The following is a 16,316-nucleotide window of genomic DNA, read 5'->3' as shown; positions in this document are numbered from 1 at the left end:
TGTCCCATTGGTCTATGAATGATCTAAAGCATTAGTCTTTACTAATTCAGATTAGCTTTGTAAAGATCTAGTAGAGTGCTGTATGAATGGATAAATGAGGGCACAGGTTGTAAAGTAAATCACTTGAGTAGATAGAAAGGCGCTAGTCCATTTAGTCCACATAGTCCAAGCACAGTCCATTTACCATTTACAAAAAAATTATAAAGATTATTAAATAGACTGTACTTATATAGCGCCTTTCTATCTTATTGAGATACTCAAAGCGCTTTACACTACAATCTGTGCCCTCATTTACCCATTCATACAGCACTCTACTAGATCTCTACAAAGCTAATTGAACAAATCATTTTAAAGAGACTAATCAGAGCTTTATCACATTCATACACTGATGGGACACATATCGGAGGCAGTGAGGGGTTCAGTGTCTTGCCCAGGGACACTTCGGCATGTGACTGCTGGTGGATTCGTACCCCCAACTCTTGCATTGGAGGACGACTGCTCTAACCACTCAGCCACAGTCACCCCTAAAGTTTTTAGTATTTTTTTTAGTATTATAATTATATTTACTTTGCTATTTTTACTACAATTATATCACATAAATCAAATTTCCTGTAGTGATTAATATTTTTATGTACAGTAGTCCCTCAATTATCGCGGGCATGTCTGGAATGTAACCCCAATTGTAACCCAATAATTGAGGGTGAAAATCTGCAAAGTAGGGATGTTATATTTATTTTAGTATTTATATTTTAAGGTTTTATAAACTCTTCCCACACTTTTGCAATGTCCTTAACAATGTTCTAAACCAGGGCTATTCAACTGGTGGCCTGCAGGCCACTTCCAGCCCACAGGTGATTTAGGCCCACAGGTGATTTAAACTTGGTTTATTTACATAATGACTTTAATTGCTGGATGTCCGGCACTTGAGCTGCTGGCATTCAGTAACTGTGGCCCCCTGAGAAGTTGTGCTGAACAGCCCTGTTCTAAACTCTCTGATGCTCTAAAAGAGCACAGCGAAAGAGAGCAGACAGACTGATGCAGTTAATTAGCCAGTCATGGGGTGGACTGGCCATCGGGAGTACCAGGATATTTCCCGGTGGCCTGGCCCACTCAGCCACTCTCTTTTTAAAAACTGATTCACTCTTATTTTTCCACCCAACCATTTTCTCTGATATTCTACATTTGTTCATCTGATCTGTTCATCCCTGCTCCCTGAGCAGTAGCAATGGGGACAGACAGACCCCACCCCACCCCACCCCCTCCTTTCTCTTTCTGAGGCTGTTTGTCACAGCAGAGCAGAAACACACAACAGGTTGTGCTCTCGCCTGTTGTGTGTCTCTGCTCTGCTGTGACAAACAGCCTCAGAATGAGAAAGGAGGGGTGGGGGCGATGTCTGTCTTTCTCCATTGCCAATCGTGTGTTGTGTACAATCTTACGTTGAAAACCCGCGAAAGAGTGAGTCCGCAAAAGTCGAACTGCGAAGTATCGAGGGATTACTGTATGTTTATAGTTCATTTTTTTAATATTGTTCTTTTCACAGATTAAATTAAAAATAAATAAATACCAAGCCACTGCTTAAAACATACCTTCAACAGTTATAGCTGGCTCAGGTTTGGGAGTCACACCTGAAAATATAAAAAAAAACATCATCAAAGGAAATCTAAACTAAAAGTAAAAGCATATTATCACCACTCTGACTGAACTTTTACCTTTTCGTATCTGGCAGATCCAGTCGTTATAGTTCTCGCAGAATATATCATTCCAATGACGTCCATAGGAAAACTTCATTTCTGCACAATGTTCGTTGTCGTTGTAGTTGTTTGGTTCTCCAAAGCCCCAGTTCTCAAAGCCAAACTAGGCCAGAGTTTTTTGAAAGATACAGGATTAGGCCATGGTTTATAATGTCAGGAAGCAAATTTTGAAGAGATATTACGTACAGGTGAGTCATCACTCCAAACATAACCTTCGTTGGCACCCTTTAGTCTGAGGCCTATCCAGACATTGGAGCCAAACATTCTTCAAAATGAGTAGAAAGCAAAAGATTACTATGATCACTTGAAATGTCTGGTATGAGCTTTGACATGTACACAATGTTAGTATAAGCTAGCATACGGTAAAGTTTTAAGGTCCGTCATACTGTGTATGCTCATCAGGTCTCCACCTATGACCTTACAGAAGTCCTGTGCTTCCTGCCAATTTTTCTGTTGTTCTTTCATTTTGGTGTAAATCTTTAAAACAAGTGAAATAAATAGATATGTTTAGTTTGCAAGTTTTAAAACAACACTAATTTCACAAATGACCTTAGTTTGTTCTCCTACTTTGTAACAAGTATTCCTTTCGGCAATGGGGGTCCATCCAGAAGCACAGCTCAGGGCTGGGGTGATAGGGGGAACTGTGGTCATTGGTGCACCCTCAGCCAGCTTCTTGCAAATATACTTCTCTTTACTGCTGCAGCTGACTACATCCCATAAGCCAGCAAAAATCCCGGTTGTCATGGCAACACATCCTTGTTTTCTGGCTTTTGGTGAATGTATCAGGATACAGAAGAGAACAAAAAAAAAAAACCCACAAAGATTCCAGTTAATTAAGGCAACGATTGTCAAAGGAATGAGATTTTAGATTAAATAAAGAGGGACAATTTTTAAAAAACTTCAAAATTTGTAACTAGTAGCTTTCTGTTCAAGATAAAGGAAAAAAAAGTGATGTATAAATTTACTTTAATACTACTACGTTTTATTTAACTCCAAATAAAGAGTAAGAACATTTGCTCTACCTGGCATGCCCACATTGAAATGAGTGAAAGTGACTTTTCTTTTCGTTGTCCATTCAAAGGTATGTTTGTCTTCCATGTTGGAAAAACCTGTCCAAAAATACTTCTCTGGTCTCAGTCCCACCAAACTGACGAGAAAAGCATTCTCATATCTGAATAAAAATGTAAAAACTTTACATTATTTCAGGACAAAACCTCGGGTGTATTCTGGTTGATCTTTTTTTTTTGGTACATTAATTTTAAAAAGTGTTATATTTTGCATGCAAAACAAAAAAGACAGAAACTATAACACTTATTTTGGTTGTACACAAAATCTTGAGTCACAAGTTAAGATAACAAGATAAATATTAATCAATACCTATCCGCCACATCCACAAGGTTAGCTCCAACTTCTGAGCATGCTCGTTTTGCTTCTTCAAAAGTTTTGGTTTCTGCTCCAATCTTATAACAGTATGAGCCAAATCTGGCAAAGCCCTGAGAAACAAATGCACTGTGATGCACTTAAGCTGATGCTATGTTTTATAATCCAGTGTTATTGACAAGAAAGCACTAAACTCACAAGCTTGCATCCTGGGTTGACCTCCTCTTGAGCACCTTCAGCTGGTTTTGTGGAGCCTTTCTTCTTACAGATATACCCATACATCCTTTCACACGTGTGATCTGCCCACTTTCCATCCTGTAGGAGAGATTTACAGAGTTTTAGTAGCTGCAAATAAATTGTACTTTTACATTAGAATAATAATGGTTGTTACCTTTCCCCGAATGAGGACACAGTCTTCTTGGTGGTTGATGGCGTGAGAAGGCTCATCACTCTGCCACTGGGTAAAGGTGACGTGGGAGTGATCGGACCATTCAAACAGCATCTGGTTCCTCTGATCATTCAGACCAATCCAGAGCACATCTGTCTTTGCTGAAGTGTGAAATACAGATAAATAAGAAAAAAGTTGTACAGTAGATATAGTTTAATCTTTTAGATCACTCTTTTTTTCTTTATTTTTGGCTTTAAACAATGTGTATTTTTAATAGCATCAATATATGAAACCAATGTAAAAGAGTTGCCTGTATGGAAATGTATTGCTTTAAACTGCAGCACTCCTCAGCTGCTTTTTTTTAGGCTAATAAACTTCTAATGCATTTAAGAACAAGTTATGGACAAAACATTGATATTAAAAAGCCAGGTTCTGGTTAGCATTTACAAAAGGGATGCTAATTCTAAATGTTTCAGACTGAGTTTAGTGTCTTCTTCAATATTAACGTAACAAAGTGATGTGTAATACTGCAAATTTTTGTGTCAACACTTTTTCTATAGCAGTGTACTAAAAAGAGGAGAGTGAAAGACAGCGGCTCATTCCTTCCCGCAGGTCAAATAATCCAATAATTAAGCATTAGGTATGTTTTCTTATAGGTGATTTACAAAAGTAACTGAATTCAATCCAGACTTTTCTGTTCTGCCAAGGTGTCTCAGGCAGTTTAGGGAATGTTTCTTATGAAGTAATTCACCTTAATGTTACTTTGAGGGAAATAAAAGATCCATAATACAGAATGCATGTTAAGTTCAATTAGGAGGTACAAAGCAGAAGATGTAAAAATGTTGCTATTTCAATGTTTTTCTAAGACAATTTAGTTGTCTTGAAACCATTCAGAGGACCTGACTTAACCTTGTTGGATTTTCTACCTGTATTAGTGAGCATGAATCAGGATATTTTGAACCACTTTGGCAATGAGTGCCTCAAACGAGTCAGCGGGGGAGAGGGCGGACTTAAGAAACCATCTGAGCACCATCAAAATGGTTGACCCACTATGTGACGGTGCTACCTATAAGACTGAGATTATTGTGTCTCCTTGGACTAATGAAGTCTTTTGGATGAAAGACGCAATGTTTCAATAAAAATAAACCATCCAGAGGACCTGACTTAGCTTTGTTGGATAAGACTATCTGCTTTTTGGTTTTGTTCTTAAAATGACAAATATGGTCAGAGGTTCCATATTTTTGTGAACTCACAGTATCCAGTCTGAGAAATGATGAAGCTCTGCTCCTCTATATTGTGTATGCTGGCCAAATCTGCTCCGTCCTTGCGGCACGCAGCCAGAGCATCCTTCCACATCTTTTTATTCCTCTCCAGGTAGTAACAGTTTCCTCCATAAGGAACCCAATGACTGGGGCAAAAGCTGGGCCCTTTACCTGCAGATAGAAACAGAAGGAACTAAAAAAACGTCCAGCTAAAGGTTTGAACTGAAAAAATTGAGCTTTGAAATTAAACCAGATTTTTGTAAAGGTAGATATATTTACTTGGTGAAGGAGGCAGACTCGTTGAGTTTCCTTTGCGACAAATAAAACCAAGTTTTTTGTTGCAGGCGCTGCTCTCCCATTTTGAGGCTTTTGCAGCATTTAACGCTGCACAAGTGAGTCCTGGCTCCGAGGATGGTTGGCCTGTTGGATTCATTTATAATAAGTCAAAAAAACATAACTTTCTTTACACCGGTTTTAATTAAGCATCTAGTTAAATGATTTCAACACTAACCAGGAGCCCAGTTTAAATATCTGAATGGGTTTCCATTGCTCCACTGCCATCCGCTCTCAAAATCTAAACTGTTCAGCCCAATCCACAGAGAACTTCCCACCTGATTTGTTAGCCCTGTGCAAGCACATTAATTAAAGATCAAATATTAGCCTGAAGCATTGCAAGCAGCATGATTTGGTGCAGGCAGAAGGTTAGCGTTGTACCTGAAATGTACGACTGTTCATGTAGCTCTACGATGCTGAGGAGGTCCGCTCCCTGCTGCTGGCAGCTCACCCTGGCCTGATGCCACGTCAGCGCTGCCTGTGTGTTCCTCTGATACTGAACCCCTGTGACTGGGTCTGTGTCCCAACCATACGATGCTGAATATTAACAAATGCACACGTTTGCAAGTTAGAACACATGAGAAGATTCACATCGACTAGTAAATATATTGAATCACAATTCAGGGAAAAGAAGGAAGTAAAGGTTGCAGAGTGTAGCAGATGCATGGGGTCAAACACTGCATTCCTCACACATACCTCCAGTTGTACAAAACCCCCACTTCTTCTCTTTTTCATAATCTCTCGCTGTTGCACACCATAGCTGCCCATCTGTGCGACCTTCCTTTGTGCATTCAGCGTACCATTTCTCCTGGAACTTAAATGGGAACTGACAAGGTGCTCCAAACGTATTGCCACCTAGGGTGAAAATCTCTGAGCAGACACAAATGATAAGGTTGCAGAAAGTAAGACCAGTATCCATGGTTCATTTAACATTGCTTCTATTTGACCTCTTGTGGGATTTCCTAACTCTGGGTGAGAAGGGATCACCAACAAATCCAGTCTGGAGATCTTAGGAGATGCTAGATGAAGGTGTTGGTTTCATTCTGTGCATCTAGAGTTTTGAACTCAAACTGTTTAAAGTCCTTTAGTCAAAACTACAAGTTAGTGAATCCAGTTATACCAAATGTTTCTGATGTGTGGATAATCAAACCATTCTGGTCAATAAAATTTCATCAGGTTAAGTTCATTAAAATGTTCTAGTAAAATGTTGTACTCTCATACACATGTTTTAATCAGCTGCTTTTACATTGAATTGGATTTAACAAACAAACAAAGGATGAAAGCATCAAAACCCACAAAGAAAAAATCTCCATGTTTCACTTCCTATAATTTTTGTGCAGTTTTGTTTAACTTTAAACACCTAATTTCTCTGTCCTGTGTCCACATTTCAAGGATGGAAGGTGTAGAGACCATTTATTTTGAAAGGTTTAGACCATTCTATGGATTTAATGCACTTCTAGAAAACATGTTTGGAACAGTATTATTTATCTTTACCTTCAGGTCAGTCATAAACTTTCAAAGTGAATAAACAAATATTACAAAATGAAATATAACTTTATCAGAATATACTAAACTGCATTTAAAACATGCTTTGTTCTACAAATTAAAACACACAAACAAAGTTGGACATAAAGTTTCAACTTATCGGTGACGTTCACTCATAAATGCTCATAACTTTTATAAACGATGAAATGGCATATAAAGTATGCCCAACATGGTTTCATAATACACTTATTTTATATGAGCAAAAATACGTACTGACAGAAAATATCACGTTTAATTTGAGAATCTCTAGTTCACCCTCTTGAAGTAAAGAGTTGCTACTTTTCATTTAAGTCCGAGTATAAACCTACAGCTCTGAGTAGGCTCACTTACTTAGTTGTTAGCTGAGAGATGTATCCCCCCATAATCGTTATACTTTAAAAGCACTTTAAAAATTTCCAGTTTTCCGCCACAACAGATAATACTGATTTGTTATTTGCAGACTCAAAAGTCTTACCTTGATACCCCTTTGAACAAAGGTCCCCCTGAGAGCCAAATATCCTCCAGCGACTCCATATCCCTGAACCTTTGTAGATCATTATATTCCTCTCCTTGAAGTTACCCCAGTTCAGGTGCAGGTCCTGGTCTTTAAGGCCAAAGAGGGTCTCATTCCTGCACTGCCAATGCTGAAGAACACTGCTCTCGTCGCATTCGAAGAGGAGCACCTTCACCCAGTCTTTTATCTCTGCAGCACCCAAACACAACTTGAGGGACAAACTAAGGAGGCGAGATTCAGAGGCCCATCGAAACTGCTGCCCCTTGGCATGGGGGTCACATCGATCCAAGGTTACTGATGTGGCACTCTCTACCTTTATGCATTTGTTGTGGTCCTGGTTAAAGATGAGGAAGATGCCACTGTCTGGAAATAAAGCACATATTATAGTGCTATGAAAGTCCAAAACAGAAATATGAAAAATGTCTATAACTTACCTATATTAGCAGTGATGCAGAGGACTTCCAGGAGACAAAGAACCACTGCAAGTTTTGACCAAGATAACATCCTCAGCATGCTGTTTGGGTTCAGTGGTGGGTGCTGCTGTAAGGCAGGTTTCCAGTCATGAGAGCAGAGATCTGGTGTGTGTAAAGGTTCTTGACAGGGTGCAACAATGACCCAAAGCCTTAGATTTTCTCTCCTCTTAATCACAGTGATGAATAATATCCTGTCACATGGGTAAAGGTTGGTCAGACATCTGTGACTTCCACAAGCTTTCACTACTTTTTTGACAATGAAGGGGAGGAAGTACTTCTTCACTGCCAAACAGACATGTCAGCTTCCAATATGTGGTAGGGAAACTTTATTCCAGGGGAAAAACAAAGACTGTATGATGCTTTTCAGTAGTAATTCATCAAAGTATTGACTTTAAATTGAAAATATTGTAGTCATTCACTAAATGGCTTGAGGTAAATCCAGAGATCAAATGTCATTCAACAAATCTAACTTCTTCACTCTGAAGAAGTCTTCTGGATAAAAGACGAAACGTTTCAACAAAGAAGAATCCGTCCAGAGGACCCGACTCAACCTTGTTGGATTTATCCACCTGAATTATAAGTTGCTTGACAAGTTCATAATTTGTGTGGAGGAGTGAGTTAAGAGTTTTACTGCACTTTGCTGATCTAACAGTTTTTTGACAGGACCCACTTTCCAATGTCTGTTATGCTTCAAGTTGAGTTGCAGAAAATATTCAAGTCAGTAAATGGAGAGCAGGAGGAAATCCTGCTTCCTGCTGGGGGAAGTTGGAGAAGACCTGACCACTGCGACCTTCTAACTCCAGAAATGCCCTGAAATGCTAGAACATGGATACAGTACCGAGGAAAGCTGGCTATGTTTATGTAGGAAACTTGTTCCCTGTATAGCATATGACTAAATTAAACTGGGATTTTGTTGTGTTGAATGAAAAGGAAAGCACAAGTAATGTCCCATGTCTTTTCATGAATCTTTATTTTATCCAGATGAGTGTTAGTGGGATTTTATTAGTCTTGTCTGAAGAATGAAAAAGCTTTCTTCTTGATTTGATGGAGCAATATCCCAGATGTCAAGAGATTAGACACCTGGGAGGGGAGGTGTACTTATTTCATTAAGTCCATGTAGCAGAGAAACTTCCTCTTTGGGTGATCTCTGTGGCTCACTGTTTTGTGGTCTCTGTGGTACTGCTGTACTGGTCCATGGCTGTCGTTAATACTGCAACTGAGACAAAGGTCAAGAGAAATGAGTTGTAGACATCTCTCGACCTCTGTCTCAGCTGCAGTATAAACCTCTGATGAGATCATTAGAGGTACAGCACAGGTTGAACAACTGGGAGATAAAGTTAGAGGCAAGACTGAGATGGTTTGGACATGTCAAGAGGGACAGTGAGTATATTGGTAGAAAGATGTTAGAAATGCAGCTGCCAAGAAAAAGACAAAGAAGGCCAAAGAAGAGATGTATGGATGAAGTTAGAGAGGACATGGAGGTAGTTGGAGTGAGGACAGAGTGAGATGGAGGAGGATAACACTGGTGAACCCTATAAAAGGAAAACGCCAAAAGAAGAAGATTGCGTTGGAGATATTGCTCTGGAGCCATGTTTAGTTACATCCAAAAAAACTACAGTCCAACTTTTTGCTGTGTGTGTAATTGCACCATAAATAACCCATCTGATAATCTAAGGAATGAGAAAGTGATAGTTAAGTGTGTGCTGTTAGTTTTAGGTGGATACCAGTTTATTTGGCCCATGGCCATCACCTAGCTTCCATCATCTGGTTCCTGGCAAGTCTATATTTTTCTATAGATTGCTTAAGATGTATCTTGATTCTCAACAACAAATCTTAGTCTAATTGCAGCATATATAGAAAAATACTTTTACAAGACCTTGTGCCTTTTTTATGGCGAGAGTGGCTGTTATCATTGTGCGCCACCTTGTATGAACTCCCTTAAGTTCAATCTGTTAAAACTACAGACCGTTTACAGTACACCATCTTTGAATATTTTTAATCAAATATACTGACCGAAAACTCATAGATGCATTTGATAATGTACAAATAAAATGAAAAACTGGCCTCAAACTCTTATCTGAAGTCATATTAAACAAATTATGATTGTGACCTTCTGTTTGTACATTTATAAAACTGCCAATGAGGAACATAAGAGGACCACATGTCTGATCACAAGCAGAAGAACACAACAAAAATGACTATGTTTATGAGATTCTGTTTGAGTATTTTTGTTATTTCACCATATTTGTACATTTTCTCACCCAGAGACTATAAGGACATTAGAATTGAACAAACTTCTGGTTAGAAATAGCTAAAACTTTTTATTTTGAAAAGAATCCTGACAAACCAACTGGCTATAGTTTAGATTGATGATGTATAGCTCTCTCATAACTGGTACAAATATAAGCATATTATACTGTACACATAAAAAAAACCCAACTTCAAGTTGTTTTGGTTAAAAGACAAGATTAAAAACGTTGTAAACACAACAGGTCATAACTTTTTATTTAAGTGCCATTAATTTGAAAATGAGCTTGCAGTGGCAAGGAAAAATGATTCATCATTTGATATGTGGTCTGTGAAGTCCTTTTAGCCAAAAAATAAAGTATATGTGTTTACAGATTTTAAGATTTATTTTGTTTTTTCCACTTTCTACTCCGTTCTGCTACTACTTTTTCTACTCTGTTTTTGACGGAGTCCTTATTCTCCTTTATGAAAATGAAAAATTTGACTACAAGAGAAAAGTAAAATATTTTAAAAACGTATCTTTTATTACCAAAATAAACAAGACATTCGTAAAAATATTCTCATGTGTCTTAGCTTAGAAAATTAATTCTCACAAACAACAAATTTCCCTTTACATGTTCACTGCACCTTAAAATGGTAGAAAAATATGCAATTATCTTTCAAGTGGCATCACAAATAAGTTCTAAAGTGCCATTCTTGCTGAGCGTGAGGGGAACTGGAAGGTAAACAATATGTTTAAACATTTAAGTAACAAAAAAATACAAAATTAATTTAACACAAATGGAAATGTCAATGCTTTTCCATTCTGTCAGTTACTTATAAAATAACATTTTAGTATGCAATATACTGTAGATCATATTTCACATTTCAATTACTGAAATGTCATGCAATTATATAATGTTTTAATTAAATTTATTTTATATTGCCCTTTTTGTGTGTTATTTTAAAGTAGTTTATTAGTTTTATTTGAGAGAAGCTTAACAGGATTTTTTTTATATTTTGATGTGGGGTTTTGAAGACAAAGGTGTTAATACCTTACCTTGATGGCTTTTTGAATAGTCTTAGTTTGGAGAAAAAAAAATTGGACTAAATTAAGCTCATCACTAGTCCAGTTCTGGCTAAGATCAAAGTGGATTGCTGCCATCTTAAAACAACGTCACTCTCAAAAATGTCATAGTAGTTCATGTGATCACTATTTTTTGTAAACCAGTAACACTGCCATCAGTTCTGTATTACATGTCACAGTTGCTACAGCTAGCTGCTGCTATTTGCATTTGCAAAAAAAACAAAAAAAAACAAAACAGAATTCTAAGTATATAACCATAAAATGCTAAGTTCATGCTCAATAATCCAGGTAAAAATCCAACAATGTTCTGTGAGGTCATCTGGATGGTTTATTTATTATTTTTTTGCTGAGACGTTTCATCCTTCATCCAAAGGACTTCATCAATCTGAGAAGCCGCAAACAAACTGAGTCCCACAAGCAGGCATAGCTGCCTCAGAGGAGTTGATGGTGGAGAGGACGGGCCTCAGAAACCATCTTATCACCAGCAAACTTTTTTTTTTCCACTATAGAGTGTGCTGCTTGTGGGACTCAGTTTGTTTGTGGCTCCTCGGATTGATGAAGTCCTTTGGATGAAGGACAAAACGTCTCAGCAAAAAAAATGAATAAAAAAACATCCAGATGGCTTGACTGAACCTTGTTGGGTTTGTAAAATAGTGTTTGACTGAACCGCTATGAAAATTTGGAGAATTAAGCTGTTTTAAGATCCAAGCCTCTTTGAGCTTGGTCATGCTTGAACTAGATGCTTGTCTGTCAGAATTAAACCCTGTTTCTCTCAATTGTAGTGGTTCAAAGAGCTGTCTACAACAAGTAAGGTAATAATTGTTCATTAAATTCATACAAAACCTGTCTTTAAAAGATCTGAACTAATACTATAATAAATAAATCAAATAGCAGTTGGACACACAGTACATACCCGACCACCTGACAGCTATCTGGGATAAACATGTAGGAATTTTATGCAACAACTAGTTTAAGTTCATCCCATTTTAGTTTTTTGTTGTTGTTTTTTTTACTATCAATACTAAGTTCAAACTCATAAAGAGCTGGTACAACCACCTTCTGAAATCCATCAGGCATTTTTTTTGTGTCCCAATGCCTCTTTCAGTGTTGCACTGTTTGTCCTTGCAGCATTGGTCTCAAAAGAACATCCTCTCGGTATTGAAGACCCTCAGCTTGGTCATGAAGTTGAAATAGACAAAGGCCAGACAGACCAACAGGTTCTTCATCAGGTAGAGGATAGGTGTGACAAAACCGAAGAGGGCAATGAGGCCGATGCGCACAAAGAAGAAGGGTAAGTCCTGTAGGGCCACCCCCAGAGAGGACAGAAGGGGTGTGTTGGGCATGACAACCACACGAAGGCAAGACATGTAGCTGAAGATGTAGATGGGAAAAACCCAGCCTGAGTAGTAGACCAGAGGATGTCCGGCCACCCTCACCATCTCCACTGTATCCATCCAAAACATGAAGCTGTCCACAAACACGTCAGCCCGGGCGTCGCTGACACACAGGAACCTCAGAGGGCCCGTGTAGGTGTACGGAGATATCCGATACGCTGCAGTGCTCATTGATCGTGAACTCAGCCCAACATTGAGAGGCCTGCCAGGGGTCGCTGGTATCCCAGAGACTGTACCATTGATTTCTGGTCGAGCTCCCGCTCCATTCTGGTTCCTGTCATTGAGCTGGTTTGCTCGAGGCTGCATGGGAGCGGGCACACCTTGCCCAGGCACAGCTGGATTGATGGGAGATACTGGTGTTATCTGTTCTACGTGAGTGAGGACAGTGGAGGGAATTTCTGCATCTCTTTCCATGTTATTAGCTGAAAAAGAGTAATGGAAAGACATATTGTATTAAAAAGGGAATGCAATTATGACACTTCCCAACTCACTGAAACCCAAAATACACACCAATATCCATGCTAGGCTCATTTTAAGATAGACATTGCTCAAATTAAAGGGGACTGGAATCATCAGGACATGCTTTCCAAAGCTATCATGGTACAATCTGTCAATTTAAATCTACAAAGCCCATTTTTTGATAAGTTGGGAAGTTTTCTAAACCTTGTTGTTACCATCCTTATTTAGTTACCAACAGAAGAAACAAACACTTTTCTAACTACCATAGCAACTTTATAAAGGAAGTCTCAGTGGAATTCTAAGAAACACTGGGTAATTTTTAACAAGTGAAAATCCTGTTTCTAGAGAACTGATATACATTTTTAAAATCCTTGCTTAATATCTTTTGAAAGTCCAATACTGTTGTGTTGAACAGAGGAAACAAAACCAAAATATAAAAACTCATACTGAAGTTCTACCAGTACTTTATTCTTAATAAATGTTCACAGTTGCCTCCAAACGCCTGCAATTCTGGTAACTTTGAAAGTCGGCAGAGAAAAGTTCAAGCTGTTTCGCTGTCAGTGATTGATTTTTGTAACATGTTAGTACAAACCGGATTCCCAAAAAGTTGGGACACTAAACAAATTGTGAATAAAAACTGAATGCAATGATGTGGAGGTGCCAACATCTAATATTTTATTCAGAATAGAACACAAATCACATCAAAAGTTTAAACTGAGAGAATATATCATTTTAAGGGAAAAAATCTGTTGTTTCCAAATTTCATGGCGGCAGCAAATCCCCCTTCTTCTTACAACACTCAATAGACGTCTGGGGACAGAGGAGATCAGTTTCTCAAGTTTAGAAATAGGAATGCTCTCCCATTCATGTCTAATACAGACCTCTAACTGTTCAATCGTCTTGGGCCTTCTTTGTCGCACCTTCCTCTTTATGATGCGCCAAATGTTCTCTATAGGTGAAAGATCTGGACTGCAGGCTGGCCATTTCAGTACCCGGATCCTTCTCCTACGTAGCCATGATGTTGTGATTGCTGCAGAATGTGGTCTGGCATTATCGTGTTGAAAAATGCAGGGTCTTCCCTGAAAGAGATGACGTCTAGATTGGAGCATATGTTGTTCTAGAACCTGAACATAGTTCTCTGCATTAATGGTGCCTTTCCAGACATGCAAGCTGCCCATGCCACAAGCGCTCATGCAACCCCATACCATCAGTGATGCAGGCTTCTGAACGGAGCGTTGATAACAATTTGGGCTATCCTTGTCCTCTCTGGTTCGGATGACATGGCGTCTCAGTGTTCCATAAAGAACTTCAAATCGTGACTCATCTGACCACAGAACAGTCTTCCATTTTGCCACACTCCATTTTAAATGACCCCTGGCCCTGTGCAAACGTCTGAGCTTGTGGAGCTTGCTTAGAAATGGCTTCCTCTTTGCACTGTAGAGTTTCAGCTGGCATCGGCGGATGGCACGGTGGATTTTGTTCACGGACCATGCTTTCTGGAAGTATTCCTGAGCCCATTCTGTTATTTCCTTGACAGTGGCATTCCTGTTTGAGGTGCAGTGACGTTTAAGGGCCCGGAGATCACGAGCATCCAGTAGAGTTTTACGGCCTTGACCCTTACGCACAGCGATTGTTCCAGATTCTCTGAATCTTTTGATGATGTTATGCACAGTTGATGATTATAACTTAAAAGTCTTTGCTATTTTATGCTGGGTAACACCATTCTGGTATTGCTGCACTATCTTTCTGCGCAACAATGGTGGAATTGGTGATCCTCTTACCATCTTGGCTTCTGAGAGACACTGACACTCTGAGAAGCTCTTCTTATACCCAGTCATGTTGTCAATTGACCTAATTAGTGTTAATTGGTCTTCCAGCTGTTCGTTATATGCTCAATTTCCTTTTTCCAGCCACTTATTGCTACTTGTCCCAACTTATTTGGAATTTGTTGACACCGTGACATTTTGAATCAACATATTTTTAAATGTTACATTTACTCAGATTAAACTTTTGATCTGTCATCTATGTTATATTACGAATAAAATATTGACATTTGCCATCTCCACATCATTGCATTCAGTTTTTATTCACAATTTGTTTAGTGTCCCAACTTTTTGGGAATCTGGTTTGTAGTTGCGCTCACCCTGTCCTGTCAGTCTGCAGTGGCGGATCCTCTCTACAACATCCATGCAGATTAACGAGAAGAAGACTAATGAGACGGGGACCTCCGTGAACGTATCATGTTTGATGTTGTTGTTGATTTGGACCTGGAAAAACAATGATTTAACATGAAATATATAAAACCTAATTCCCCCATTCAAACTAACAAGTAATGAACTCTGTACTGCATCGTATCACTTGCAGCTCTGGTATTTGCCTGAGTCAGTACTTCACACCAACAGGACACTGAACAATGCAGGCAAGTTGGTCATCTTAGCAGAATTTGCGTTTCTTTTGGACAAGATAGCAGATAAGAAAGGATGAACAGGTCAGATCAGACTTTGGTGAAAACTACATAAAACAGCAAATGGAGCATAGGCTGCAGCCAATGAGGAAGTGAAATTGTGCCTCATGGACAGATGATTTGACAGCATGGACAGGAAGAGGAACCAAGCTGCTTATCAGTAGCTTCTTATCCATGAGGTTCCCCTGAGAACCAAGAGGATTCTCACAAATCATCACCTTTCAAGTTCCACTCATCAAATTAATGTGCCAAAATTCACCTTTGTCGAGACATTTGATTACTTTGTAACAAGAAATGTTAATTTTCAGGGTAAAAATGATAAAGCATAGATACATTGATGTAACTAGTAATTAAAATGAGAAATGACCTACAGCATGTTATACCTCAGAGCTGGCAATGAGAAAAGCGAAGCAGGGTAATGTGGACAGGATCACATATACAAGGGCCACAGGTCTCCTGGGGTGAAGAAACAGAGGACAAACCACAACAAGTCAGACAGGACAAAGGCAGGTTCAGGACTTGCTCATTATATTTATCAGCCAAGTGTTATCCAAACCAACCACAGACCAGTTCAGACTTACACCAGCTAGTTCAATCTCAAGCAGAGCTGCGCTGGGATCTCAGCTGATGACCTACCATCACTGACTCCGCTGACACTTACCACTTCTTCCTCCCTATGAGGAACTTCTTCTTCATAAAGACCATATACTTCAAGGGTACCCAGATCACCAGAGCAGTGGAGGTGACATAGGCGATGGAGGAGGCCACGATCAGCCAGTAGGCCGTGCTGGCATCGCCTGGGGGCTGCGCAGATGTTTTCACCTTTGCAACAATGTCAGCGAATCTCTGCATCACGATGAAGAGCGGCACACACAGGCCTGCAAACTGCAGCACCTCACAGAGGGCGAACTTAAGCATGCTCCCCGATCCCATTCCTGTTGCAGGTCACAGACGGAGAGAGAAGGGAGGGAGACGGGGGCTGTTGTCCCAGTGAGGCGACCCCTGTCCCTGTGAGGGCTGGTCAGGTCTCGGTCTGCTGCTTTGTCTGGCTCCACTAGCAT

The 16,316-nt window shown here is 39.4% G+C and overlaps 1 protein-coding gene and 1 pseudogene across 1 annotated transcript in view; both read right to left on the bottom strand.

Moving 5' to 3' along the window:
* mrc1a (mannose receptor, C type 1a) overlaps window positions 1–7,665 on the bottom strand; it is a 20,214-nt gene extending 12,549 nt beyond the window's left edge. The window contains exons 1-16 of the mRNA XM_037694333.1: window positions 7,587–7,665; window positions 7,114–7,515; window positions 5,811–5,984; window positions 5,496–5,651; window positions 5,293–5,406; window positions 5,061–5,201; window positions 4,773–4,952; window positions 3,523–3,680; window positions 3,330–3,446; window positions 3,129–3,244; window positions 2,774–2,922; window positions 2,319–2,518; window positions 2,113–2,228; window positions 1,938–2,016; window positions 1,710–1,854; window positions 1,587–1,625 (exon numbers count right to left, since the gene is read on the bottom strand). Coding sequence (XP_037550261.1) covers window positions 1,587–1,625; window positions 1,710–1,854; window positions 1,938–2,016; window positions 2,113–2,228; window positions 2,319–2,518; window positions 2,774–2,922; window positions 3,129–3,244; window positions 3,330–3,446; window positions 3,523–3,680; window positions 4,773–4,952; window positions 5,061–5,201; window positions 5,293–5,406; window positions 5,496–5,651; window positions 5,811–5,984; window positions 7,114–7,515; window positions 7,587–7,665 — 2,365 coding nt within the window. The remainder of the gene's footprint in view (window positions 1–1,586; window positions 1,626–1,709; window positions 1,855–1,937; window positions 2,017–2,112; window positions 2,229–2,318; window positions 2,519–2,773; window positions 2,923–3,128; window positions 3,245–3,329; window positions 3,447–3,522; window positions 3,681–4,772; window positions 4,953–5,060; window positions 5,202–5,292; window positions 5,407–5,495; window positions 5,652–5,810; window positions 5,985–7,113; window positions 7,516–7,586) is intronic.
* A 4,409-nt stretch (window positions 7,666–12,074) lies between these two features.
* On the bottom strand, window positions 12,075–16,316 carry LOC119426760 (annotated as a pseudogene).

Source organism: Nematolebias whitei, chromosome 20 (assembly GCF_014905685.2).
Source record: "Nematolebias whitei isolate Nwh7 chromosome 20, NemWhi1, whole genome shotgun sequence".
Taxonomy (NCBI): Eukaryota; Metazoa; Chordata; class Actinopteri; order Cyprinodontiformes; family Rivulidae; genus Nematolebias; species Nematolebias whitei.
This window is presented reverse-complemented; position numbering and strand designations above follow the sequence as displayed.